At 45.0% G+C, this 27433-nt stretch overlaps 1 protein-coding gene across 3 annotated transcripts in view; it reads left to right on the forward strand.

The window, feature by feature from the left end:
- The window catches only part of CAPN1 (calpain 1), a 66102-nt gene extending 38669 nt beyond the window's left edge, over positions 1-27433 (forward strand). For all 3 annotated transcript variants that reach the window (XM_025178174.3, XM_006136584.5, XM_075939138.2), the window contains 16 exons: positions 975-1058; positions 3757-3842; positions 5082-5156; positions 8507-8667; positions 9470-9651; positions 10388-10399; positions 12237-12448; positions 13874-13913; positions 15276-15341; positions 16776-16833; positions 20234-20298; positions 20549-20617; positions 21266-21344; positions 22144-22260; positions 23015-23073; positions 26220-27433. In XM_025178174.3, the coding sequence (XP_025033959.2) occupies positions 975-1058; positions 3757-3842; positions 5082-5156; positions 8507-8667; positions 9470-9651; positions 10388-10399; positions 12237-12448; positions 13874-13913; positions 15276-15341; positions 16776-16833; positions 20234-20298; positions 20549-20617; positions 21266-21344; positions 22144-22260; positions 23015-23073; positions 26220-26246 (1392 nt within the window). In that variant the 3' untranslated portion in view covers positions 26247-27433. The remainder of the gene's footprint in view (positions 1-974; positions 1059-3756; positions 3843-5081; positions 5157-8506; positions 8668-9469; positions 9652-10387; positions 10400-12236; positions 12449-13873; positions 13914-15275; positions 15342-16775; positions 16834-20233; positions 20299-20548; positions 20618-21265; positions 21345-22143; positions 22261-23014; positions 23074-26219) is intronic.

Genomic DNA, 27433 nt, shown 5'->3' on the forward strand with positions numbered 1-27433 from the left:
TAAATGCAGAGCCGCAGCAGGGATAGGTCCTGGACCCATTTCAAGCCAGGACTGAGCTGAATTGCTGACCAGCCTGCTAAAAAATGTACTGGAAAGTAGGTTGGAGAATACGCGAAGTCTATAGCATTAACCTATAAGATTTTGCTTATTGGTTTATCAACTACACTATTACATTCCTAGTGGGAGCTGCATTTTCATGTAGATGCTTGGAGTTAGGTCAATGGAACCTGCCTTATGTCAGTCTAACTGTGGTGTAAACCAGGGCTCAGATGGGTCTTATGTTTACAGTTGTTAATTGAAGGATGAGTTCACATCTGTCAGTCTTGGTTCCATAACAGTGCTTCACACAGCTCATAACACAATAAAGTTTCAAGAATACCTGCATTCATTGTAAAAGGCTTTATAAATGACTTAGCAAAGACTAGAGGAATATTTCTCAACCAGTAGGTCACTACTCCCAGGGATGTCACAAAAGGCAATCAAGGGGGATTTGTTCAGTGTTGAATATTTTATTACAATCTAAAGCAGAGAAAATCTTGCTTCCTCACTTTCTGCACTCTTAACCTTCAAGATCAGTTATTCTGTCAGCTTCCAAAAATACCCATGCCAACTATCCAAGCTCCTAACTTTTACAGTAAATGCGGTGTTTACAAAAAAATGTTAACTTTTAATAAAGGGTCGCCAACCTAAAAAAGTTGAAAACCACTGCACTAGAGCAACATGGAGAAAGCAAAACTGCACATCCAAAAACTCATGCTGCTACTAAGATACCACAGTGACGGTTGCAATGTAAAAACCTGGACAAAATAAAACAGCGGTATGCCGACTCATTTGTATATGCTCACCTGTGGTCTTCTCATGAACTGGATTTTACTCTGTGTGAAGATGCTAAGTTTGAGTTAAATTTCTTTTAGGGACAGAGGTGAAGCCTATGTTAACTTTAACATGTTTTCTTGTGTGCTTTTTAAATGCAGATTACCAGTGCTTTTGACATGGAGGCTGTAACATTTAAAAAGCTGGTGAAGGGTCACGCCTATTCGGTCACAGGAGCCAAACAGGTACACATTTCACCCTCTTGAAGAGTTTGAGGAGAGGGAACATTGTGCAATAGTTAGAACGGAGAATCGGGTCTCCTGGGTTTTATTCACAGCTCTGTTGCTGTGTGACCTTGCACACATCACTTTACCTGAGCTTGCCCATCTACATAGTAGGAATAATAGTCTTTCAGACACCCATGCCATGGGATTTAAATAACAAATGTTTGAGAATCTCAGATATAAAGTAGTTTAAAAATAACAAATATTTTGTGTATTGCCTTCAGGACTTGCAAGACCTTCAGAAAGAATCATATTGAAGTGTTTGTTCTGGGGTTATAGGGCTAGTATTAAATAGTAAGTCAAACAAAAGCAGAGTGGGGGCAGTGCATATTTCATTACCCACCCCATCCCAACTGAGTCTGCTGTTGCAGGGCTTTGTGGCGTAACCACCTAGCACATATCTTGTTGCAAGTTTGTGACTTTGCAGGAAATAAGTGGAGTTAATTTTTTTTCCACCTGATGTAACAGAGTGACCATCAATTATTGCTCAAATCCCATGAGACATGGCAGGATTGGCACAGTAACACTTTCTCCAGCTTTGTTTTAGCCACCCTTTGCAGTAATTAAGTTTTAAGGGAATGTATCAGATTAAAAATAATAAATCTGCATTAAAAATCTTTTCCCTTGAACTAGCAGGTAATTTTTTAAAGATATCACTTTAAAGTCTCTGAATGATTTAGTATTTTGTATTTGAGCTTTAGAGATAAAGTAACATTTTTTTCTTTTTGTTTGTTTGTAATCTTGAGTAGAGACTTATGATAGATTTCATATATAATGTACAACTCACCTTCTATGTGTTACTTAATAAGAGTTTTGGATTACTAAAGTTGAAAGAGTTTTAAAATCCCATATATTACTTGATGCCTATATATGATCACCAGGACTGTGAAACTAGACTGGTCAATTTTAAAGCACAATGCTAACTGCTATGTTTGGCTTCTTAATATCTTCCAAGAAAAAAAATATATATATAAATAATATGTTGACCTATAAACTTTATAATAGGGATGTAAAAAAGCAGGTAATTGGATAACCATGTAACCGCTGAAAATCTTAGTGGTTACATATGCCCATAGCATGGGGTGGCAGCTGGCTTCCCAGGAGCTGGTGCGTGCCAGAAGCTGGCTTTTAAGCTGGCTCCCAGGTGTGCACTGGTGCCTGCTTGCTGCCCTGTTCCCAGCAGTGGAGCAGGAGCCTGTGTGTAACGGTGAACAGTAACCAAGAAGCCTAGGCTTACTGGTTAACCGTTTAAATCAGTGGTCCCCAACATGGTGCCTGCGGGCCATTTCTGTGCGCCCGCCAAGTGATCAGGGCTGGCCCAGCCCCTGGGCGCATCGGCGGCACCGGCTCCGGGCATGTGGTGGTTAGGAAGCCCCACCCCCGGGTGCATGGGGCGAGGGCTGTGCCAGCCCCGGGCTTGCAGGGTATGGGCAACGCCGACCTGGGCATGCGGCATAGGGGCGGTGCTGGCCCCGGGTGTGCAGCACATGGGCACAGGTGCCAGCTGTGGGCACGCAGCGCCTGGGCGGTGGCGGCCCCGCCCCTGGGCGCATGGGACATGGGCTGTTCCGGCCCCGGGTGCGCGGCATATGGGCGGCCCCACCCCTGGGCATGCAGCACGGTTGTGGCGCCAGCCCCGGGAGTGCGGTGCACGGATGGCGCCAGCTCCGAGAACGCAGTGTATGGGTGGCTCCGCCCCCCCAGGCGCATTTGTGGCCCCACCCCCAAGTGCACGGCATGTGTGTGGCCCGGCAGCCCCAAAAGTTTGGGGACTACTGGTTTAAATAGTTATATTTCTACATCCCTACTTTATAAAACTTCTTCAAAACAAAACCTATATTCTAGTCTGAAGATGCCTGAAAATGCCCCTTTAAAACACTGTCTGCAATCGAATCAAAACCTTACTAGCTAAAACTATATTTAAATATGACTATAATTAGTAACATGCTGATATCATTGTGGCTAGGGCCTTAGTTAATGGAGCACAGTGAAATGTATTCAACTAGTAATAGAGATGTAGCCGTGTTAGTCTGGTCTTGCTGTAACAAAAGACAGGACTGTGCAGCACTTTAAAGACTAACAAGATGGTTTATTAGGTGATGAGTTTTCGTGGGCCAGACCCACTTCCTCAGATCAAATTGTGGAAGAAAATTGGCATGACCATATATACCAAAAGGTATATATGGTCATGCCAATTTTGATTGTTTCCCATTGGTATATATGGTCATGCCAATTTTCTTCCACAATTTGATCTGAGGAAGTGGGTCTGGCCCACGAAAACTCATCACCTAATAAACCATCTTGTTAGTCTTTAAAGTGCTGCATAGTCCTGTCTTTTGTTTCATGTATTCACACTGTTCTTTGCCATAAGAAATAATTTTATCACTATCTGATTTATTTTTTCCTATAGCATTCCTTCCTATAGCATTCACCCCAATAGTATCCAGATTCTTCACAACAGTTTCTTCAAATGAAAAAGTTGATTTCAATAATCACAGTTTTTCTTCGTCATTGACCTCTCACATTAAAGCCTAGTTATGTTTTGCCCTTTCTATCATAGTCTTTTGCATGACAGCTCTGTGTACCTGGCTGTAAGGGTTAAACACCACAGGAAGCAAGTATTGTGGTATCTCTAACTGGACATCTGTGGTGATTTCAGATTAACTTCCGAGGACAGTCTGTTAATCTAATTCGAATGCGAAACCCATGGGGAGAGGTGGAATGGACTGGAAGCTGGAGTGATAAGTAAGGATCAACTCCTTTTATACTGATTCTCAAGATTTTAAGTGCTGAAATTTGGGGCGCTGCAGGTGCTGTTACAGACCCTGGTTTGAAGTAGTTTCTATTATATACAGGGTTTAAAGTTTGATTCATTGTCTCTCAGCACCCCCATTGTACAAATTATTCCGGCACCCCAGCTGAAGATTGGAGGGCAGGGGAAAAATAATCTATAAAATGTACCCTTGGTGAAAGATGTCATCTTGACTGACCTTTTACAGACTAGGTTAGGTGGCAAACAGGCTTCCCCCATGCCACCCTTGCTAGCATGTCTCCACTTTGACTTGAAGGATGATCTGAAGTTCAGCCCTTGTACACAACTGCAATTGGCAAAAAGGGGACCAAATAGTGCCAACTCGGATGATGATTAATGTTAAGTAGGTAACTGTCCACTAGGAACAGATGTATCAATTAACTTCATATAGACTGTCAGTGCTCAGATATCAAGATGATAAGGACCATGGATAAATGGCAAAGAATTGTCAGAAAGGAACTGCTTCAAGTCATTACCAATCTATATCAGAACTAGTGACCTAGAAGTAAAAGGCTTTATCTATTGTAATGTTCAGTCCCCAGCATGTTCATATCACACATAAATAAATAAAAATTCTAAGACAAATCATTCCACTGCTCCCACAATTCTCCACCTATGGAGTGGATGAGACACAGAATGAACCATGTGTGATCCATGTCATCACATTGCTTAATACACAACAGAAGGCCCTCAGGTATTATGGTGATGAGGATAGTATGTGAACCTATTACATATAGCACACAATAATATTAATGATCAGTGAGTTCTGAGTTTTCCAGTGACACATTACATGCCGCCCTTTGGGTAAATATCCTAACAGCAATATGCCACCTGGCATTGCATGCTCTGAGTGTCACACCTGTATAGAACCAAATTGGTTTGTGTGGATCCTACACCCAATTTATGGAACTGAAAATAAACTGCAGAGCAACAACACAGGTGCTGCTTGGAATTCAGACCACATGGTCTACAGCCAGCCATGATCATAGTTTTCTTACTAAGCAGTGTGAGATGATGGTGTTGCCTACAATGGGCCAAATTCAGCCCTACTGCAACTGACATAGCTCAAATGGGAAAGTGGAGTTGGCATCTCTTTCCTTCAGAATGTAACTTACGATGAGTTGTTCAAGCTTTATAACTCACTGCATGTTCGAACTGCTTCACTCCTGCAGCTCCTCTGAGTGGAACGTGGTGGATCCATCTGTGGGACAGCAGCTGAGGATTAAAATGGAAGATGGGGAATTCTGGTGAGTGGAAAATACAGTTTGCACTACATCTCACTTTCTACTCCGTGAGACCAAGTTAAAAGGGGGTTTGAATACACACACATAAGCTGAAATGCCGGGTTTTTAAAATTTGTCTCTAGCATGGTTTTTTCACTGGTAAAAATACCACTTGAGGAAGCAAATGTTTTTGCTAGATCTCAGTGCTGCTTGGAATCAGTTTTGTGCTTTTTGTGGGAGGGGCATGCAGCTGATCGTGAAGTCAGGGTATGTCTACACTACAGCACTAATTCGAACTAACTTAATTCGAATTAGTTAATTCGAACTAAGCTAATTCGAACTAGTGCATCTAGACCTAAAAACTAGTTCGAATTAGCATTTTGCTCATTCGAACTAGCATGTCCACATTGAGTGGACCCTGAACCGAGGTTAAGGCTGGCCGGAAGCAGTGCTGGCAGGGCATCAGATTAGGACTTAGAGTGTGGAGCTGCTGTCTCAGGCTAGCCGAGGGCTGTGCTTACAGGGACCCGACCCCCACCCTGAACAGACAGTTCTCAGGGGTTCCCCGCTCGCTTGTCTAACTTGATGAGGGACAGCAAAGCAGTCCTGACTTGGAGTGCCTTGAATGCCCACACTTGGCGCATCACAGCACTCGGCCATCAGCCTGGCTGCACTTGCCGCAGGCTGCCATCTGGGTGTGTGTGTCAATCAGGGGGCTGCAGGAGAGCTTCCACCCTGAGGAGCCACCCCAGTCCTCCCCATCGGGGGCTCGTACCCCATTCCTTCCTCACCTCCTTCCACTTACCCCTCCCTAGCCCCCCTTCCTGATGTACAAAATAAAGGACACATGCGTTCAAAAATAGAAACGCTCTTTATTTAACAAAACTCGGGGGGGGGATTAACCTCTGGGGAGACTGGGAAAAGGAGGTGGGAGAGGGGAAGAGAGAGGGTGGGAGAGGGGAGGGCAACTAAAATGATCAGGGGTTTGGAACAGGTCCCATATGAAGAGAGGCTAAAGAGACTGGGACTTTTCAGCTTACAAAAGAGAAGACTGAGGGGGGATATGATAGAGGTATATAAAAGCATGAGTGGTGTGGAGAGAGTGCATAAAGAAAAGTTCTTCATTAGTTCCCATAATAGAAGGACTAGAGGACACCAAATGAAATGAATGGGTAGCAGGCTTCAGACTAATAACAGAAAGTTCTTCTTCACAAAGCAAATAGTCAACCTGTGGAACTCCTTGCTGCAGGAGGCTGTGAAGGCTAGAACTATAAAAGAGTTTAAAGAGAAGTTAGATAAATTCATGGAGGTTGGGTCCATGGAGTGCTATTAGCCAGGGGGTAGAAATGATGTCCCTGGTGTCTGTTTGTGGAAGGCTGGAGATGGATGGCACAAGACAAATGGCTTGGTCATTGTCTTCGGTCCATCCCCTCCAGGGTACCTAGTGTTGGCTGCTGTCGGCAGACAGGCTACTGGGCTAGATGGACCTTTGGTCTGACCCAGTACAGCCATTCTTATGTTCTAAGCTCAGGGCTCAGGGTCGGGGGTCTCACTGGACCACCCTGATTTTCATGCAAACCTGCTCCTGGGTGGCCAGGCTGGCAGCTATCCTGCCCTAGACGGCCACTTCCCTGTGCCTAGTGCGGACGTCATGGATGAGGTCCACGATCTCCGCACTAGACCAGGTGGGCGCCGGCCTCTTGCGGCCCCGGGCAGGCTCCTGGGAGCCACCAGCCTGGTCCTGGGAAGAGGCGGAGGGCTGGGTGTCAGTGGGTGGTTGGCTCGTGCTGTGCCAGGTGCAGGGTCTGCTGGCTGGGTGCTGGCAAGCTTGCACCTGGCACAGGCACCATAGCCAGACCGTGCCCTTTTAAGGGCTCCGGGGCCGGGAGGGGGGCAGAAGAGTTTCGCTGGTGGTGCCCAGAGTGGCCACCAGGGAAAGCTGGGGAGGACTAGCCTCCCACTAGTTCGAATTAAGTGGCCACACAGCCCTTAATTCGAACTACTTAATTCAAACTAGGCGTTAGTCCTCGTAGAATGAGGTTTACCTAGTTTGAATTAAGCGCTCCGCTAGTTCGAATTAAGTTCGAACTAGCAGTTTGTATGTGTAGCGCCTATTAAAATTAATTTGAACTAATGTCTGTTAGTTCAAATTAACTTTGTAGTGTAGACATACCCTCAGTAACCTGGGAAAAACACCAAAACGGATTATTTTTTTCAGCTGTGTAAAAAAAAAAAACATTCCTACCCACCGGTTCCCCATTTCCTCCCCCTCTCACCCCAATAAATCCACTGTGAACTCAATGGGGAAGATCTTTAGCTGGCATAAATAAGGGACATTCAACTGAAGATAATGAAATTAGACTGATATATACCATCTGAGGATCTGGCCCTTTAAATTGTTTTATAAATTTATTTAGCTCTTATAAGGTATTATTATTTATTACTTGTATTCCCCTAAAGCCTATGAGTCCTACTCATGGACCAGGACTCCATTGTTCTAGGCACTGTACAAACAGAACAAAATTAGGGTCCCTGCCTGTGAGCATTTACAATCTGAAGTATAGGGCAAGAGACAACAAATGGATATAACAGATTAAAATGGGGGAAGGGAGGCACAAGGAATCAGTGAGTAGTATTACTGGTTTCTCCAATCCTTATCAAAAGATTTTGAAAAGGCTTGGGCTCCTTTGCTGTGGGATTTTGAATAAGAAGTAAATAAAAAATATAAGATCTTGGATTTACTATAGGAATTATTACCATACAAGCAAGAGAATAAAAGGCATGAATTGGTGAAGGGTCAGAGTGGAACAGAAAGATCTCTGTTTTTTGTAAGGTTGTGGGAGACTTCGATCTACATGAAGCATGATCATCAAATGCCTTGTGGGTCTCTAAGATAGAGCTGATCAGGAATTTTTCAATGAAATGTTTGTTCATCAAAAAAAGTAGATTTGTTGAACCTGAAGCTGTTTGGAAACAGGGTAATTTATACACATTTCCTGACTCAAAACTTTTTCTTCGACATATTCTGAAATTGTAAAAAATGAAACATTTCAGCAGTTTAAAAAATCTAGTTTTCTGCTCTAAAATGATTGTATTTAGAAATATAAACCAATTAGAACTTTTAAAAAATCGAAATCAAAATGGTTTGGAGTTATCAAAATGAAACATTTTGATTGACCTTAGTTGATTTTTTTGTCTTTCTGTTTGTGAAAATATTATTGACTTTTGTCCTGTTTTGAGATGAAAAACATTTTGCACTCTCAAAAATGTACATGGAATAGGAAAACTGCCTCACATCCAGCTTGACTTGAGAGAGACTTTTGCAGTAGTTTCTCTGACACCTGTGTGAACTCATTGGATTTCTTTCTTCTTAGGATGTCCTTCCAAGACTTTTTGCGAGAGTTCTCACGGCTGGAGATCTGTAACCTTACCCCAGATACGCTGAAATCGCGCAAGCTCCGCAAGTGGAACACAACACTTTATGATGGCACCTGGAGAAGGGGGAGCACAGCTGGAGGCTGCAGGAATTATCCAGGTAAAGTATATATGGTCCAAGTGCTCACCTTAGTGTTAACCTGCCTAGAACACCTGATTTATCAAATTAGCCTGGTGCTGGCTGTTAAAACAGATTTACACAGAGATATATTAATTTCACTGCTGCTTTAAGAAATTTGCTTATTTTATTGGGAATACCCTCTGCAGAGACCCATGTAAATGAGGAAAGCTCACTTTTAGATGTATATTTGTTGAATTGCCACTTTTGTGATCCATTTAAACTACGAATGAGTGAACATTTTTATAATCATGAACACTGGTCCATCCATTTCTTCTGATTGTTTTGTACTGGGAGGGTCAGGTTTTCATGGCACTCTGGGACTAACAGATTCTGTGCCGGTGATAACACTGTATGACTGCAGCTTGTAAGCAGAGCGTCCCTTGGAAGCACAGTGATCAAAACATTGGCATTTTGCCTCTGTCATGTAGGCTTTTCTGTCCATATAGCAAGTGAAAATAAGTTTAATGGCTTCCACACATATTCAATCAAACCTCGGGTTCTCATATTCTCTGCCTGCAAGATATATTCAAGCTAGCTTTATTCTAGCTAGCTTGAATATCAATAGTATTGAAGCTGTAGCATCCTGCAGTGTACAAACTCACCCAGAGTCCTGGGTTATTACTTGGTCAGTTAGACCATGCTACCATGGCTTTATCGCTGTCTTAGGTATGTCTACATGATCCACAATCACCCTTGTGACATGCCCTACTTCTTAAAACAACTGGGAATATGTAAGAATAGTGTGTTGTTTAGTCCATTCCTTTCTCTTTCTGCCCTTCAGCTACATTCTGGATAAACCCTCAGTTTAAAATTCGACTGGAAGAGGTGGATGATGATGATGAGGATGATAGCTACAGCAGAGAATCGGGCTGTAGCTTCGTCATGGCACTCATGCAGAAACACCGTCGCAGGGAAAGGCGATTTGGGAAGGACATGGAGACCATTGGCTTTGCTGTTTATGAGGTAACTATGAAGGCTCTGTAACAATTCATGCTCTGAGAGATCCCTAGCTTCTGGTCAGCACAACCTTGACTCTCTTCCCCCATAAGAACTGCCATACTGGGTCAGACCAATGGTCCACCTAGCCCAGTATCCTGTCTTCCAACAGAGGCCAATGCTAGGTTTCCCCAGAGGGAATGAACAGAACAGGTGATCATCAAGTGATCCATACCCTCTAACCCATTCCCAGTCTCTGACCAATAGAGGCTAGGGACACCATTCCTATCCATCCTGGCTAACAGCCATTGATGGACATATCCTCCATGAAAATGAAAATCTGAGAGTAAAGATTAATAGGCTCGATTGCTTATAATTAGCTTTCACGTGTTAGCTCATTGTTGAGCTGCCTGTGTACCTTGGATGAATTAACCTCAGTCACCCTAGCTTGTGGGGCAGCAAGGCTTCCTTATAGGAACAGCAAAACGGGGTGTGAGCGAGGGCTTCCAGGGTGGGTTTCCCTGAACAACATGTGAACTTCATTGCAACGATACAAGAGAAGTAAGAGATGTGAAGGGAAACTCTTGCCTAAACTCTGATCCAAGCATAAATACTTGGAATGATAATTATAGAAATGCAGAAGATGACTGACCAAGTAAATAACTAAATATAGATGTAAATATAGATGTTATCTTTTTTCCTGTTGGCTAACACAACATTAGTTTCATTGTAACTCACTGACTTCTAATTTGTATCTCTAAAGGTTCCTCGTGAGGTACGTATGGAAATTCTTTCATCAGATACCAACCATAGGTAATGCATATTTAAATCAATCCTTTTGGTAGGGATAACATTGCATGATGGTGCATAATGTAGCTTCAGTTTGGATCCAGAATCTTCTTAATTTAGAAATGATCAAGAGGGATCAAAGACTTTTATTTTGTATCCATCCCAGCAGGGGAGCCAACAGCCATGACGGACCCCTGGACAAGATGGAGGGGAGCCTGGCGACACGCTTTCAGAAGGGGCGGGAATGGGGATAGCAAATGTGCTACACCAGCCCCCCCACAACCCACAGTGCCACCCAGAGCATGACACATCTCCCCACCTAGTTCTTAGAGCCAGTGCAGCTCCAGGGCTCTGGGTGGTGTCTGGGAGCTTTGGGCCCTTTAGAATTGCCAGTCCCTGAGGCAATTGCCCTCTTTATTCCACCCATCAGTGGGCCTGCAACTCAGACAATCTGAGTTCTTTGATATTCTTTGATATTCATCCAGATCATGGTCTGAACAGCAGGTCATCTTTTATGGATTTTTTCATTCTTCTGTTGGCACACCATTAACAGGAAGTGATGTACTGGAATGACATTTTGTGGGGTGTATGTGTGCGTGTGAGTTTTCTGAGGTCCTATCTTTATTCTAAACCTCTATCTTAGGTACTTATATTGCCTCTATCACTGTAACATATAAGCACCTCAGAATCCCTAATCATAATACTGCTGTGAGGTAGGGAAGTATCCCTGTTTTACAAGTGAGGACGATGGCACAGAGAATCTAAGGGACTTACCCAAGTTCTGCATAGGAAGTCTGACAGAGCAGTGACTTGAACCCAGGTTTCCTAGGTCCTCAGCTATTGCCTTGACCACAGACTCTTCTTTCTCTTTAATATCCTTCTTTAATGCCATCCTTTCTGCTTTGCTGGCTTGGACCATCCTATTGTTTTAAGAAGGATCAGCATAGTTCCTTTTAGAGCAGGGGTGGGCAAAAGGGCCTCCGCAGGCCAGATCCGGACCACCAAGAAAGTTGATCTGGCCCGTGGAGACCCTGCCGCTCACCCGCACCCAGGCCAACCAGGGCTTGGGGGCGGGGGAAGCACGTGAAATCTTCCGCCCTGCAAGGGGCTCAGCACTTAAAGGCACCCACCAGCTGCTGCTCAGCTAGCGGTTGACTCTAAGTACAGCACTCCCTTGCAGGATAGGGGCAGGGAGTGAGAGACTTCTCATGCTTCCCCTCCCCAGGCCCTGATTGATCTGGGGGCAACAGGGGGGAGCATGCAAAATCTCCTCCAATCACCAGGGGCTCAAGTATCTAGAGGGAACTGCCAGCTGTTCAGAACAGCTGGTGGTTCTCTCTGGGGGAGGCAAAGACTTTGCATGCTCACCCACCCCCAGACCAATGAGGGTCTGTGGGTGGGGAAGCATGGAAGTGTCCTGGGCCCGCCCCTTCCGCCTGAGGCTCCACCCCTTCTGAAGCGGCCCCCGGTCAAAATTATTGACCACTCTTGCTTTAGAGCCTAATAACACTGTGCTTAAATTAGTCAAAAGAATGTGATGCAGTTGCAGGCTGAGAATATGGGAACCTGATGTTTGATTCAATGTGTGGAAGCCATTAAATTGATTTTTGAGTTATTTGGGCAGAAAAGCTTAGGTGGCGCAGAGACAAAATGCTAGTGTTTTGATCACTGTGCTTCCAAAGGTCCCTCTGCCCTTTTCTAAGGATCTTCCTTCTTATCTTTTATTGTGTTGCAATTTAAACATTATATTGGGATGTTAGCAGCCTGTGTGGGGCAGGAGATTTACCAGCACATGGGGGTGACTATACATCTCTCTCTGGCAGTTTGTAGGTCAGTCTGCAGTTCACCTGAAACGAGATTTCTTCCTGGCCAATTCCTCACGAGCTCGCTCGGAGCAGTTCATAAACCTTCGTGAAGTCAGCACACGTTTCAAGTTGCCTCCAGGGGAGTATATTGTTGTGCCTTCCACCTTCGAACCTAACAAGGAAGGAGATTTTGTGCTCAGGGTCTTCTCAGAGAAAAAAGCTGGAACTGAGTAAGTCTCAAGGCTCATCTTTGATTATGACAGGTGTTTTGTGTGAACTGTCATAGCTGTTTTCCAGGCATTGGGTCCCAGAAGAGAGAGGGATGAATCTTATCCAATACCACTACCAGCACACCCCCATAGTTGCTTTTTCTAATTGATGCTAGCCTACCAGGGCTTCCCAATAGAGGAATATATAGGGAAACCTTTAATAACTAGCCAGTTAGCCTGTCATAAGACGGGATTTTCAGGTCTCTCCTCCACGTCTGTCTTCTCTCCTGAGCCTCCGATCTCTCGCTCCATCTCTCACTCCTCCTCCTTCTCCTCCTGCCTCCCCTCCCCCCCTCAGCTCTCCTCTGCCTCCTGCCTCTCCTTCTGTCTCTCTCTCTCTCTCTTTCTCTTCTCCCCCTCCCACCTCTCACTCTGTGTTTCTCTTCTCCTCCTCCCACTGCGTCTCTCTCTCTCTGTCCCCACTGTCCTCTGCCTCCTCTGTTCTCCTCTCTGTCTACTTCGCTTTCCTCCGTGTCCTCTGTCTCTGCTCCGCTTTCCTCCTTTTGAATCAGGCGCCCTTTCCTGATGTCAGAGACGCACATTCATCCAGGTCCTGCCCCGTGGCCATGCATGTCTCCACCCCGCCCCCTTTGCCTCCCGCCATGGTACTCGGCTGAATTCTGCGCCGCTCAGCTGGGCCGCCACGCGGGAGCAAGCAGCACAAGCAGCTGTTTGGGGTCCGCCCTCCCCATGCAGCATGGACCCGAAACAGCCACTTGCACCACTTGCTTCTGTGCAGCGGCCCGGCTGAGCGGCGCAGAAGTCAGCCGAGTGCCATGGTGGGAGGCAACAGCGCCACCCAGAGGCAACAGCCAGCGTTTCAGCGTTACAAAGTCACAGACATTGGGCTACTGTATATATGATATCAAAACCCTTTCACAGAGCTGCAGTTAGTACATGAGAGTGGGATTTTGTTCATGTATCTTTAGTGTCCGGTTTTTGCAATCTGTGGGAACCTTTGTTACCGAGTGTCATATTTTTCTCTCTCTGGCTGACTATGAAGAAAGAATGTGACACAAACTTACCTATTTTAGATCAGCCAAGGCCTTTAGTCGGTGTGGCTGTGGAAAGCAATATGTAGGAGTTGTGATAGTTGGAAAAAGAGAGGGTTGATACAGTGGATAGTATTTTGCCCTGCTATGCTAGATAACTGCATTAGAACCTTTAATCTATTTCCCTGGGCCCATAAAGTTTAGGGGCTGCTAAATATTACTGACACATAGGTGCCAGCCTCTCTTGAGCCCAGAAACTTGTCTCCTTGAGAACTAATGTATACCATTTATGCATGCTCACACAATATTGTGACTACACACAGTACTCCCTCTCTTGCCACATTGGTTTTGCTATTTTGACTCCTTCATGGACATTTTGTCTGTGTTTCTGCAGGGAGATGGATGATCAGATCCAGGCTAATCTTCCAGATGAGGTAAGAACCCCTTATTCACTAACCTTTGCAAGAGCAATGACTTTTTGAGGTTTAAGACCACTCAGAGTTCAAGCACAGTCACTTGGTTTCAATAAGTCAGTTACAATTGTAACTGTTTAACCACTGAAAATCTTAGTGGTTACAAGGATAAGCTTTATACTGCAGACCCCTCAGCAAAGCCACCCCGGGAGCAGTGCTGGCAGTGGCTGCTGGCTCTGCTCCTGTGGTGGAGGCTTCACTGCCACAGTGAAGTCACCTCTCTGTTGGCCCCACCCTGAGGGAGGTTTCACTGTGGGCTCTGAAGCCAGCTCCCTGCTTGTAGCCTGCAGCAGGCGGGGCTGGGCCTGGTCTGCTATGGATAGCGGTTGCTCCGGCCAGCTGGTTGGAGCAGCCCCTGTCTGGTGGACACCACAGCCCTCTGCCAGGGCAGGCGGGGAGCAATTCACTGGAACCAGTAAGCATTAACCTGTTAACCTTTCACATCCCTACTTTACATACATTCTCTTCTGATATTTTTTTTTAATTATTTTATCTTTCCATGGTAATAAACTGCTTGCCAATGCTTGCCCTTTCCAGTGGAATAGGCAGCTAGAACTTGATAGTTACTAAGTGTTGTTTCTTTGCATAAGAAGCCATCTCTTTCAATCCCATTTCGGCAACTATCTACTGTGGATTTAACCATGCAGTACAACTTTTGAGTCAATCTAGTTGTGTCATGTAACCAGAGGCCTGAACAACAGAAGAAGAGAGTTGAACATAGATTTTTACTTATTGTAGTTCCCCATCTCTATGCTAGATGTCTCTGCTTTCTGGGGAAACTGGACTTGTGTAACAGTTATGATTCAGTGGTACTAACGCATTGCTTGAATGACTTAAACCTAAGTCCCTGAGGAGCTAAATGCATTACAGTCGATCCCCGAGTTACGACCACCTCCACTTATGACCATCCGCACTTACGACCAATGCGGTTGTAAATGCAGATCCGAGTTACAATGGCGATCCGGGCTTATGAACAGCACGGTCACCATGTAACTCTATGGGATCTGAGTTACGAACACTTCGAGTTGCGGACCAAATGTTGGTCTGAAACTTGTTTGTATCTCGGGGAGTGGCTGTATTTTCACTGCACAACCTCTCCCCAATTGGTTTAAGGAGTGAGAGGTTGAAAGTGGGATTCAAATACGACTCTACTGGTTGGCTATTCTTGCCATGATATCTTTATCACTTCTGTACTCTCTTGTCCAAATATAGGCTCCAAACAAATTTCCTGGGGTACATCTTTCATTGCTGCATGCCTTTCATGAGCTGTGTATTTTACCCTTCTGAGACGTAACCAGTGAAAATGTCGTTCTCTTTCCTCAGAAAGTGCTTTCCGAAAGTGAGATTGATGAAAGTTTCAAGCAAATGTTCAAGCAGCTTGCGGGAGCGGTAAGCATGCTGTTCTTCCTGAGTTACAATTAAGGGGCAAGTGTACCATAAACAAGCATCATCTCTATAGGTTATACAAGATAAAATGCTTTCTAGGTATTCAGCAAAATGAGCTGACTTGTACCCTCTTTTAGGTTTAGGACACTTGAAGTGTGAATCATCTAATTCTAATTCTTTTCTCCCCATACCATATCTTAGTCTAACCACTAGATTGATACTTTGTGCCACATGATATCAGAAAATAAGTATGATTAGGCCTCAGGAGCTGAATGGATAACCTCCAAAGAAAATAAGATTCTGTGTGAAATGATGTTGGCTGTTTTTTTAGGTGGCACTTTAACCAATGCCTCATTACCAACCTAACACCTCCTTGTGGTAATAGAAGAGAGCACAGCAGGTGGAGGTTTTGCCTCCATAGTTTATGGTAATTAAAGTGGAGCATGAACTCCCCGTGCGATCCTGTAGTTAAGAGAGCATGTACAGTCCTTGGAGGTATAAGCGAGGTAATACAAAGTAGGGAAAGGTGGTGGTATTACCTCTGTGCATGGCATTAGTGAGATCACTCTGGTGTCCACATTTCAAAAAGGATATTGAACAATTTAAAAAAAGGTACAGAAAAGAGCTACAAGAATGATTAAAAGTCTGGAAAACATACCTTGTGTCCGAGACTTAAGAAGCTCAGTCTATGTAGTTTACCAAAGGGAAGAATGAGAAATGACTTTATCATGTTCTGCAAGTACATGTATGGGGAAGAGATTTATGAAAGTAGACAGCTCTTTAAATTAGCATAAAAGACACAATGAAATCTAGTGACTGGAAGCTGAAGGTTGACAAACTGGAAATAAGGGGGACATTTTTAATAATGAGGGTATGCCCATGAAAGCTCATGATACCATGTACATGTTTTGTTAGTCTTTTAGGTGCTGCTAGACTATTCGTTGTTTTTTAAGATTTTCTAGAATAATTTAGCAAGGGATGAGCTGGTTTCTTCACCACCCGAATGAAGTCTTCAATTCAAGACTGGGTTTGCTATAGTTCAAGTAGAAGTTATGGGTTTGATGCAGAAATTATTGGGTGGAATTCCCCATTTTGTGCTATCCAGGAAGTCAGATGTGGTCCCTCCTGGCCTTTGAATCTAACATCTCAAGCCATTAACTCCTCACAGAAAAACAGAAGGTTTGTCCCAAGTCATGTTAGCCAGATTCCAGTCTGAGTGATTATGCTCTTCCTCTAAAATTTCTCCTGAAGTTTCAGTAGGATTCACATCCTATCCTAAACTAATCTGTAGTGTTGCTGTACACTGTTATTGCTGCCACAATTTATTGTGGCTGCATCTTAGCAATGCCTGGTCTATACAAAATTTGTACATCAATTTAAGTCCTTTGAGGTGAGAGACACTATAGCAATACAATATTATTTCTTTGCTTCTTCCAGGATATGGAAATCAGTGTGTCAGAACTGCAGACTATCCTCAACAAAATCATAAGTAAACGTAAGTAATGCGAAAACCAGCATTACATAACTCAACTGATTAGTGTCATAGTTGGAATCTGGGTATTTTGTAGTTAGTCTCTGTCATCTAGTGTACCATGTGGATCTTCTTCGAGTGATGTCCCTGTGGGTGCTCCATTGTTGGTATTGGGCTTGTCCTGCACTACAGATTGGAGATTTTTTTAGCAGTGTTTTGTCAGGTGGCGCATGCGCGATAGTGGTGTGTGCCGTTCATGCCTTTGGAGTTTGCGCATGCAGCCCGACTCCCTTCAATTCCTTCTTGACCGCCCTTGGTCGCAGCCAGAGCTCATTCTCTTTCCTCCTCTGCAGTCCTCTGTAGATAGGAATTCAATTGTAATTAGTTAAAACTGTTTAGTTTTTCATAATCTTATAGTTAGTATTAGTTTTAAAAAAAAAGATGTTTTTGGTCTTCATAATTGTAAATAGTTAAGATGCGGCCTCTTAGGGGCAGCATGCTGCTAACCTTGAGGGCTGTGGCCCTCAGGCCTCTGCTTCAAAAAAAATATTAAAACGTATTACTAAATAAGAGAAATGGAATCTCCTTGCTGGTGTGCCATTCGTCAGGCACAACCCTCCAGCCACATTACCATAGATGCATTCCTCCTGGGATGGGCATCCCGTTTCCAGCATCACTTCTCTCAAGGCAGATGGGCTGCCCATGAGTCCATGCTCCACATCAACCTCCTGGAGCTCTGAGCAGTGCACAATGCTTGTAAACACTTCCATCAATACATTCAAGATTCCACCGTGCACACCCTTACAGACAAAGTCATGACAATGTTTTACATCAATTGACAAGGAGGTGCACGTTCCTGCTGTCTCTGTGCGGAGACTGTACGCCTATGGAATTAGTATATCCAAAACAACATCCCCATCACTGCATCTTACCTACCTGGAGTCAAGAATGTTATTGCAGATACCCTCAGCCACGTTTGCAATAGAGCACGAGTGGGAAATCCATACCAGTGTTCTGCACGACATTTTCCACCAATGGGGTTGGGCACTGATAGACCTCTTTGTGACAGGCCACAATACCAAGTGCCCTCACTGTTGCTCTAGGGCGAGCATAGGACCCAGTTTGTTAGGAGACACTTTTCACATACCATGGGATACTCACCTCCTCTACGCTTTTCCTCCTATCCCACTCATCCCCAAAGGCCTTCACAAGACAGAGTCGGACACTGCTCTAGTCATCCTCATAGCCCCTGCATGGGCCAAACAGATTTGGTTTCCCTATCTTTATCAGGTGTCTCTCTGACCTCCCCACCCACTTCCTACCCACCCAGGTCTCCTTTTACAGAACAGAGGAATCCTCCACCACCCGCAACCGCAGACATTGCATCTGACAGCGTGGCTACTCGCTGGTTCTCAGAGGCAGAGCAGAGGTGTTCACAACAAGTAAGAAATGTTCTACTCCACAGTAGACGTCAGTCCACTCGCAATACTTACCTCTAGAAGTGGAGACGATTTATGGCCTGGTGTGAAGGAAATGGCATCCAACCCTCATCTACGCTACTCCACATGATCTTTGACTACATTATGCCTCTGCAACAAGAAGGTCTATTACTTTAATCACTCGGGGCGCATCTTGCTTCCCTTGCAGCATTCGGCTCATCCTAGCTCAAAGAGATTCCTCAAAGGATTACATAAGCTTAATCCACCGTGTAGAACAATTCCTCTCTTGTGGGATTTGGAATTGGAACTCCATGCACTCTCCAGACCACTGTTCAAATCCATGGCCATGTGCTCGCTCTACCTACATACACTAAAGACTGTGTTCCTAATGGTCATCATTAGAGGTTGCCGGGCGCCAGGGGGCGTGGCCGTTCACCCGCCAGGGGGTGGGGACACTTGCGCGCCCAGGGCCGGGGCCCCCCTCATAGCCGCGCGCCCGGGGCCGGGGCCCCCCCATAGCCACGCGCCCGGGGCCGGGGCCCCCTCCAAGCACCGCGCGCCCGGGGCCGGTGCCCCCTCCAAGCACTGCACGCCCAGGGCCGGCGCTCTCCCCCTGCCAAGCGCCACACGCCCAGCGCCGGCGCTCTCCCCGCCCAAGCGCCGCGCGCCCAGAGTGCGGGCAGCCAATCCGCGGCACTCCCGGGGCCGGCGCTTACCGTGTGCCATGTGCCCGGGGCCGGCACTGCACATGCGCCACGTGCCCGGGGCCAGGCCAGCCCCGAGTACTTGGCGAGCGCACACAAATGCCCCCGCAGGCGCCATGGCACCTACGGGCACCGTGTTGGGGACCACGGCTCTAGATATCCGAAGGGCATTATTCTATATAGACCGCACATGACCCTTCCGGAAATCACAGACCCTATTTGTTTCACTGGTGGAGTGTTCCAGGGGAATGCCACTCTTGTCGCAGCAGGTCTCAAAACTGGTGACAGCCTGTATCCTCCAATATTACTCCCTGCGAGACTCACCTTTTCCTGTGCCTCCTAAGGCGTACTCAACTTGTGCAGTGGCAACATCAACAGCATTCCTAAAAGGGGTTTCACTCACGGACATATGCTGTGCTGCTACGTGGTCCTCTAATTACACTTTCATGAAGCACTATGCAATCTCTACACAAGTGGACATGAATTCTGTGGTAGCCAACGCAGTCCTCTGCACGTACAACCTAGCCAAAGCCCACCTTCCATCTTTGGGATACTGCTAGGTAGTCACCAACAGTGGAGCACCGATAGGGACATCACTTGAAGAAGAAAGGGAAGTTATGCACCTCGTGCAGTAACGATGGTTCTTCGAGATGTGTTTCCCCGTGGGTACTCCACTACCCACCCTTCTCCCCTCTTCTTCAGCTCGACAACTCATATAAGAGAGCGTTCACAAAGAAACTGAGGCCGCGCACACAAACTCCATGGGTGGAAATAGCACATGCTGCTATCGCGCATGCGCAGCTCAACTAGACACTGCTAAAAAAATCTCTGATCTGTGAAGTGGGATGAGCCCAAAACCAATAGTAGAACACCCACAGGAACACACGTCTCAAAGAACTATCATTACTGTACAAGGTGAGTAACTTCCTTTTCTGTGCTTTGTTGAAGTAGTACGAGCAATCTGATTAACCCATACTGGTAGCTGTAGTTTGGGCACTGGGGCTCCTTTTTGGGTATCAGTGTTGTATCAATATATGGGACAGGATCAGTATATTCCTCTTTTCCCCCTGTTAGAAGCAATCTCATTATCTGCTAGCAGAAGATGGAAATGAAAATAATTCTTGCCTCACTTCTGCATCAGGGTTGCACTCCTACAAGAAATCTAAACAACCCCCCAAGCCCTGAGGTGTTTGTAATGAAGGTGCTAGCTTTTCATACAATAGATTATAAACAATCCTGCTATGTGCCTCATCTTTGCCCCCTCTTTGTTTTAAATTCCAGATAAAGACCTCCGGACTAAAGGGTTTAGTACTGAGTCGTGCCGAAGTATGGTGAACCTCATGGATGTATCCTCCTTCTGCATCTTAGTTACATGCAAATGACTGCCTGGCCCTTTGGGTTGTGTCAGGCCTGTAAGATGTAAACTAGAAAGAAGAGATTTTTTTATTACATCATAATGACATATTATAGCTGCCAGGCTGCTAGTATTTAGGGGAGACTTTGGTTGGTTTCTTCTCAGGGGGTGATGGGAGAAGTTCCTCTTCAGAAAATACAACAGCTTGCAAACATTTCTCCTTAATTATTTTTCCTGAATAGAGGGATGGAAATGGGAAATTAGGACTGGTGGAATTCAACATCCTCTGGAACAAAATTAGGAATTACCTGGTAGGTGAAATTGCTATTGTTCCCCTGCTTCTTGCTTCCTTTAACTCCGTGGTCCCCAACGCGGTGTCCGCGGGTGCCATGGCGCCCGCCAGGGCATTTGTATGCGCCCGCCGACAACCCGGGCTGGCCCCGCCCCCCGGCGCGTGGCGCACTGGAGGCGCCGGCCTCAGGCGCGACACGCACCGGCGCCTGGTGCGTGGCGCTCGGGCGGCCCCAGCCCCGGGGCACATGCGGGCGTGCGGCGCCGGTGCCGGCCCCAGGCGCGCAGCTTGGGCGGCAGTGCCAGCCCTGGGCCCACGGCACAAGGGGCTTGGGCGGCCCCGGCCCTGGCGTGCCCCAGGACGCACGGCGCGTGAGTGGCCCCGCCCCCGGGCGCCCGGGAGCCCATAAAGGTTGGGGACCACTGCTTTAACTTATCCATATCAAAGACAGAGAATTTCGGATGTCTCCTGAAAATGCTCTGGCATCAGCCCTGATGATTTGGTACTTTCTTTATCCAGTCCGTGTTGTTTGTGTATGCAGCAATGTGGAATCTTTGCAGATTTTCAGTGGACTGTGTTACTCTTTTTAGCATACTGCATAAGATTGCTGACCCCACTTTAGGAGTGTCCAGCACCCTTACGTGTCCATTTTTGTCTTTTTGTTAAGGCTGTCTTTAGAAAGTTTGATTTAGACAAGTCTGGATGCATGAGTGCCTATGAAATGCGAATGGCGCTGGAATCTGCAGGTGAGGTATCACCTTCTATGATGGAGTTAATTTATTGCCTCCCACTTAACTTGTCAGTTAATTCATAATCTTTCCCATCAGAAGTCAAACAAATATCACTTTCAGCCTTTATTCCAACTATGATGGAACCAAGGTTTATCCAGGTAATCTGTCTAGGCACTGTAGGAAAATGATCAAATGGTTCTATGTTAGGTTAAAATTCAGAGTAAGGCCAATGAAGAGAGCTGCAGTAAGATCCGTGCAACTTTTTTTTAGATGTAGCGGAAGTAGTACTATGGTCTGTGCAAGAAATGTGTGCCCTCTAGTGGTCGCATAGAAAACCTACGCCTACATAGTTGCTTGTTGCAACCCAAAATGACAAGATTTGATTGGTAGTAGCATCACATAAATAATCATACTGGGTCGGGTCAGTGGTCCATCTAATAGTCTCTCCTATTTCCAACAGTGCCCATATAAACTGCTTTGAAATCTTGTAGTTATGTAGTAACCTGCTCACAGAGAAAGTTTCTTCCTAATCCCTCTTGCCTAATGTTCTATAACATAAATATTTATATCGCCTCCCAAATTCTTGGGTTTTTAAATCCTTACCATAATCCAGGATATTGTGGTGATCCATATAAATGGCCAAACCTTTTTTGAATCATGCTAAATTCTTGGCTTCATTGATGAATATAGATCTCTCTATACATACACAACTTTCCAAGACTTGTTTGCCTACTCCACTTAATACATGAGTGCCTGAAATGACCTGGTGTGTGTTTCAGCTTGCTTTTTAATACAGTAATGTGTGTCTTGATAGGCTTTAAACTGAACAAGAAACTGTATGAATTGATCATCACCCGTTATTCTGAGCCTGACTTGGCTGTTGACTTTGATAACTTTGTGTGCTGTTTAGTGCGACTTGAAACCATGTTCAGTGAGTACAAATTTCTGTGTGTATTTTGTGTTTCTGACTTGTTGTTTCTTACTATGTGGGTAAGAGTTTCTCACTGAGATGCTATACAGATATTTTTGTGCATAATCCAGCTGGAAATGAGGCGCTATTCTACTCATCCTTAAAATATTAACTTTATCTGTGCCAGCTCATAAAGTTTGGGTACTAATATTAATGGTACCCACATAACCCATTTGGTGCTGAATGTGAGTATTTTCTCAACTGTCAGGATATTGCATTGGCACTATTCAAACTTTTGACTGTGAGCCATTGGTTGATGTTACTACTTGTAGAATATTTAATAACTCACTAGCAATTCTAGGAGCTCATCAAAGATGGCAGATGGCAGAAGGCAGGGATCATATGCAGGACATAGAGTTCTTTGATTAAGAGATTGCTAGTTGAAGCATCTGTTAATAATTGTATTGTAAATACCAGCATCACAATTTATTTTTTATCCCCGTCTTTATTTACATTTGAAAGGGCTAGATTAGATTTGTTCTGTTGGTAGAAAGAATTGTACATGAGTTGTACTCAGTGGATTCTGATGCAAAGTTGGATGAAAAAGCAGCAAAGGGGAGGTAAACATTGTCCGGCAGGTTTTCTTGATGAAGTGATGCCTACTCTATTTGGAGAGAATTCAATGATATTCTACTGTCTATAAGAGGTCTGAGAATGCAATTTAAAAAATAATTACAAAACATTTTCCTTCTCCCTCCTTTTCCCATCACTATAGGATTTTTTCAAGCTATGGACACAGATAAAGATGGAATTATCACTTTCGATTTATTTAAGGTACATACATTTTTTCTTCACCTGGTTCATGTAGGTCTCTTACTTCTCATAGCTGGTCCTCTTGAGTAGACATTAATACCTCTCATATTGGTCTTGTGCCTTTCCTTACTCATTATTCTTTGAAGCTGTAAGAATAATAATTACGATTCACTTACACGTTCAGCTACAAAAGAGGTGGTGACAGTGTTCTCTCATATTTAGTGCCAGTGATGGAGAATCTGGATTTCTTGGTTCTGTCCCAACTATCCCACCAATTTTGGGCATATTAGTGTGCCTCTGTTTACCCATCTTTAGCAGTCATACTCGCTTCATACAGATGTTATGAGGCTTTAAAGTCATTACTACTTACTACTACTATTACTACTACTAATCCTTGATGAGAGTGGATGTAGGTATGGAAAGAATTATAATTAACTAGCAGGTGAGGCCTGTCGTTGACCTGGCAAAGTAATTTTGTGTAGATCACACTTATAGGAGAATGCAAGAAATTAAATACATGTAATAGAATTTTTCTTAATGTGCTTGCAAAAGGGAAATAAAAGAACAGTTTTAAATTTGTAGGATTTCAACTTCAAACATTACTTATTTTATTGAATAATTACAATACATAATTAATTTGATTCAGAAACTTGTAAAGCTCCATTACTCTTTTCATAACTAATCTGAATTATTTTGCGATTTGTAACAGTAAAAATTTTCTTTGCACTAAAATGACAGTTGAATAGGTGACTTGATTTTAATTTTGTTAGGAAGTATTTTTTATGAACTCTAATCATAATAGTCATGACTTTTTTCCAATGGAAAAATAATAATTACCCATATATACTAGAAAATAAGTCCATTCGTTTATAAGACAACTCCCCAAATTTTTAGAGAAAAAATGGTAAAAAGTCACTTACCCGTTTATAAGCTGACTCCAGAGTACAGACTTCTAGTCCTAGCTTGTCCGTGTCAGCACAGGCTGAGGGATGTGCAGGCTGCAGGCCCCGGCCCACAGGTCTTCTACCTTAGCTGCATGTAGCTTGGCCATACAGTCTGCTCTGCCTCCCTGCCACTGCATTCCTAGTGGTGGCTGCAGACATGGAGCCTCCCATGGCTGGGAACTGAGAGGCTGCATGCTAGCAGCAAACCTGTCCTTCAGTCCATATTGCTTCCCGTGGCGTGGGAAGAACCGCTTATAAGCCGACCCCCGCTTTTCACAGCGGGATTTTTTTCTAAAAAAAGTCAGCTTATGAATGAGTATATACGGTATTTAAACCTTTCAGCCAGCATATTCCAGTGTAAAAAGTAGTGCATTCGGCTAATTTAAGTAGCAGGATTGTTTATGCAAAATTTGGTATCTGTAGGTCACCCCGAAGTATGACTTTATTTTGCACAAACAGACTCTTCAAAATATATAATAGATGATCAGAAAGTTTGTCTCAAACACAAATTTGCCCTCCAAATGTTCTCATAAACTATCTCATTTTTAATATCAACTTTTAGGTTTACCAAGTCTTTTTTATTTACTTTGTCCCAGCAGAGTAATGCTGTCAGCTAGAGATCTCCTCATCTGGGGTCTGATCTAAAGACCATTTTAATAGGAGTCATTCCACTGCTTTCAATAGATTTTGGATCACACCCAGAGTTGAATATGAAAGTCTGAAAGGCATGGAGTGAGAAGAGGGCATAGACACATATTTTTATTGTGTTATGCTATACAGGCAGTCCCCGATTTATGCGGATCCGACTTATGTCGGATCCGCACTTACGAACGGGGCTTTCTTGCCCCGGAGGTCGAGGTAGCGGATTGCTACCTGCGAGCTCCGGGGCGAGAGAGCCCCATTCGTAAGCTGCTCCGGTGCCCCTGGTCTGCTGGAGACCATCTCCAGCAGACCAGGGGCACCGGGCGGGTTCCCGCACTTCTGAGGCTTTGCCAGACTGCCGCTTCAGTCCCCGTGCCTGAGGTCTGCTGGGGACGGTCCCCAGCAGACCACAGGCACCGCGACTGAAGCCGCAGCCTCGGGGGGTCCCGTGCCAGAGCAAAGCCTCAGAGGCGCGGCACCCCACTACCGCTGCGGCTCTGCTCCCGTGTCCCTGGTCTGCTGGGGTGCCCCTAGTGTGTCCCTGGTCCCTAGTGTGCCCCCCCCCCCAGCAGACCAGGCTTTTGTTTTGGACCCTGGAGCAGAGCAGCTGGGGCGCTGCTGGGTTGGTCCAGTAGCGCCGAGGAGTGGTGCTACTGGAGCAACCCAGCAGCACCCCAGCTGCTCTGCCCCAGGCGTCCCCAAGTCAGCCGCTGCTGAAACTGACAAGCGCTGACTACAGGAAGCCCGAGGTAGAGTTGCTCTGCCCCAGGCTTCCTGGAATCAGCTGCTGATCTGTTTCAGCAGCAGCTGACTTGGGGAAGCTTGGGGTTCTTAAGCTGAATCTGTATGTAAGTCAGAACTGGCGGTCAGTTTCAGCAGCGGCTGAATCTGGACGCCAGTTCCGACTTACATACAGATTCAACTTAAGAACAAACCTACAGTCCCTATCTTGTACGTAACCCGGGGACTGCCTGTACATGCTTTTGAGCTCTCCCTCCTTTATAGTGGAAAGATTCTTAGGGTGTATCTAGACTACACTAGACTTTTGAAAGAGGATATGCAAATTCCCCAGGAATTTGCATATCTTCTTTCGAGATCACTTTCGAAAGCAGCACTTTCAAAAGTGAAAGTAATTAAGATGCGGTTTTGTCAACGAACCCTCCCATTTGTCGACAAGCCGCCTAAACCTCATTTTTAAATGAAAGGTGGCTTGTCGACAAATGGGAGGGTTCGCCGACAAAACCTCATCTTAATTACTTTCACTGTCGAAAGTGAGCTTGAAAGTCTAGTATAGTCTAGATCAGTGTTTCTTAAACTGTGCTCTGCGGCGCCCCAGGGCTCCACAAGACATCTCCAGGGGCTCCGTGAGGTTGACAAACTGGAAACATGGATAGGTACAACACATACAATCAGTGGACCGCTGGGGCTCAGCATAAATTTTTACGCATGTAGAGGACTCGGGAGCCCAAAAAGTTTGAGAACTGCTGGTCTAGATATTCTCCTAATGTGGTAATGGTGTCAGGTGGAAATGGAGATGCTGATTCCTGGAGATCATACATTCTCTTTCTTTCTCCTCTGCAGTGGTTACAGCTAACTATGTTTGCTTGAAGAAGAAAAGGAGCAACTACCACACAGCCAGTCAGCTTTCTTCCCCATGTAATCTCAGCTGCAAGTGCCTTTGTGTTGGGTGGAGGGGGAGCTCTCCTCTTTGCTGCCTCTGCTCCTTGCCCCACCGCCTAAAGAAGCCTGCTTGGACAAAGGGACCCCAACCTTATGCATGGAGATACTCTTATCAGTTCCTACCCTCACACCTGGTTGCCTTGTCCTTGGAAGCCTTTCTGCATCTTCCCTACAGGAAGCTAAAACCACTGTGTTTTTATTTTTAGTGCAACATTTTAGTAAGAAACTGCAGGACACAGTGCCAAAGCCACACATGGGCCTTCTCATTCAATTATATGCTCATTTGTTTTTAATGGATAAGTATGTCTGATGATGCCATTGGGAGATGATAAAGTAGGATTGTAGAGCCCGCCATGGAAAATATCCTAAAAGAGCTTCTGACTTCCAACGGTCACATTTTCTAGCTGTTTCTCCTCACTTTGCTTGGTGGATTTGTTCTTGATTGCTTTGTTAGTCAAGATTCTAACTGAAGTGCTAAATATTAGTTTGCCAAGGCAACCTCTGCCCCTCCTCCCACTCCCTTCCTGCCCCTGTATTACTGGTCTTTGTTCTCCCTTCTCCTCCCTCACCTACCCCCAGAAATTCCATTTCACCCTCCGGCTTTTTGTCTTTAGATGTTCCAAGAGGACTAAAGCTGTGTTTGCAGTTCTCCTTCAGTGAGTCCTATTCCTTGCTGTCTTTACACCTGAGACTATACATGAGAGAAACACTGAGGCAAGGCCCAGGGAACTGACTTCATTCATGGTGCGCTGTGAAAAGCCTTCCTCCTTTAGATGGTTGACCTGAGATTTCTTGTGCCTCAAGACTGCAATAGCCAAACACTTTTCACCTATTTCACCTTTGCCTTCTGCTGCTCTTAGCCAAGCTTAAAGTGGCATGAAGACTCTCCAAAGCTTTCTCTAAGGTCAAACTGTTCTTGTCATTTACTATTTTTTATATTCCTGTATGTGATAAGGGGATTTTGAGGTGATTAGCATGCGTATTTAACATTGCCAGGAGTGTCAGTGTCAATATCAGGGATTACATTACACACACATATTGAGTAGTTTTATTTTGTATTGTAGAAACCGACTTTTAATGCCAAAAATAAATTTTAAAAGTGCTATTAAAACTAG

The sequence above is a fragment of the Pelodiscus sinensis genome, chromosome 11 (assembly GCF_052426305.1).
Source record: "Pelodiscus sinensis isolate ZL-2025 chromosome 11, ASM5242630v1, whole genome shotgun sequence".
In the NCBI taxonomy this organism is placed as follows: Eukaryota; Metazoa; Chordata; order Testudines; family Trionychidae; genus Pelodiscus; species Pelodiscus sinensis.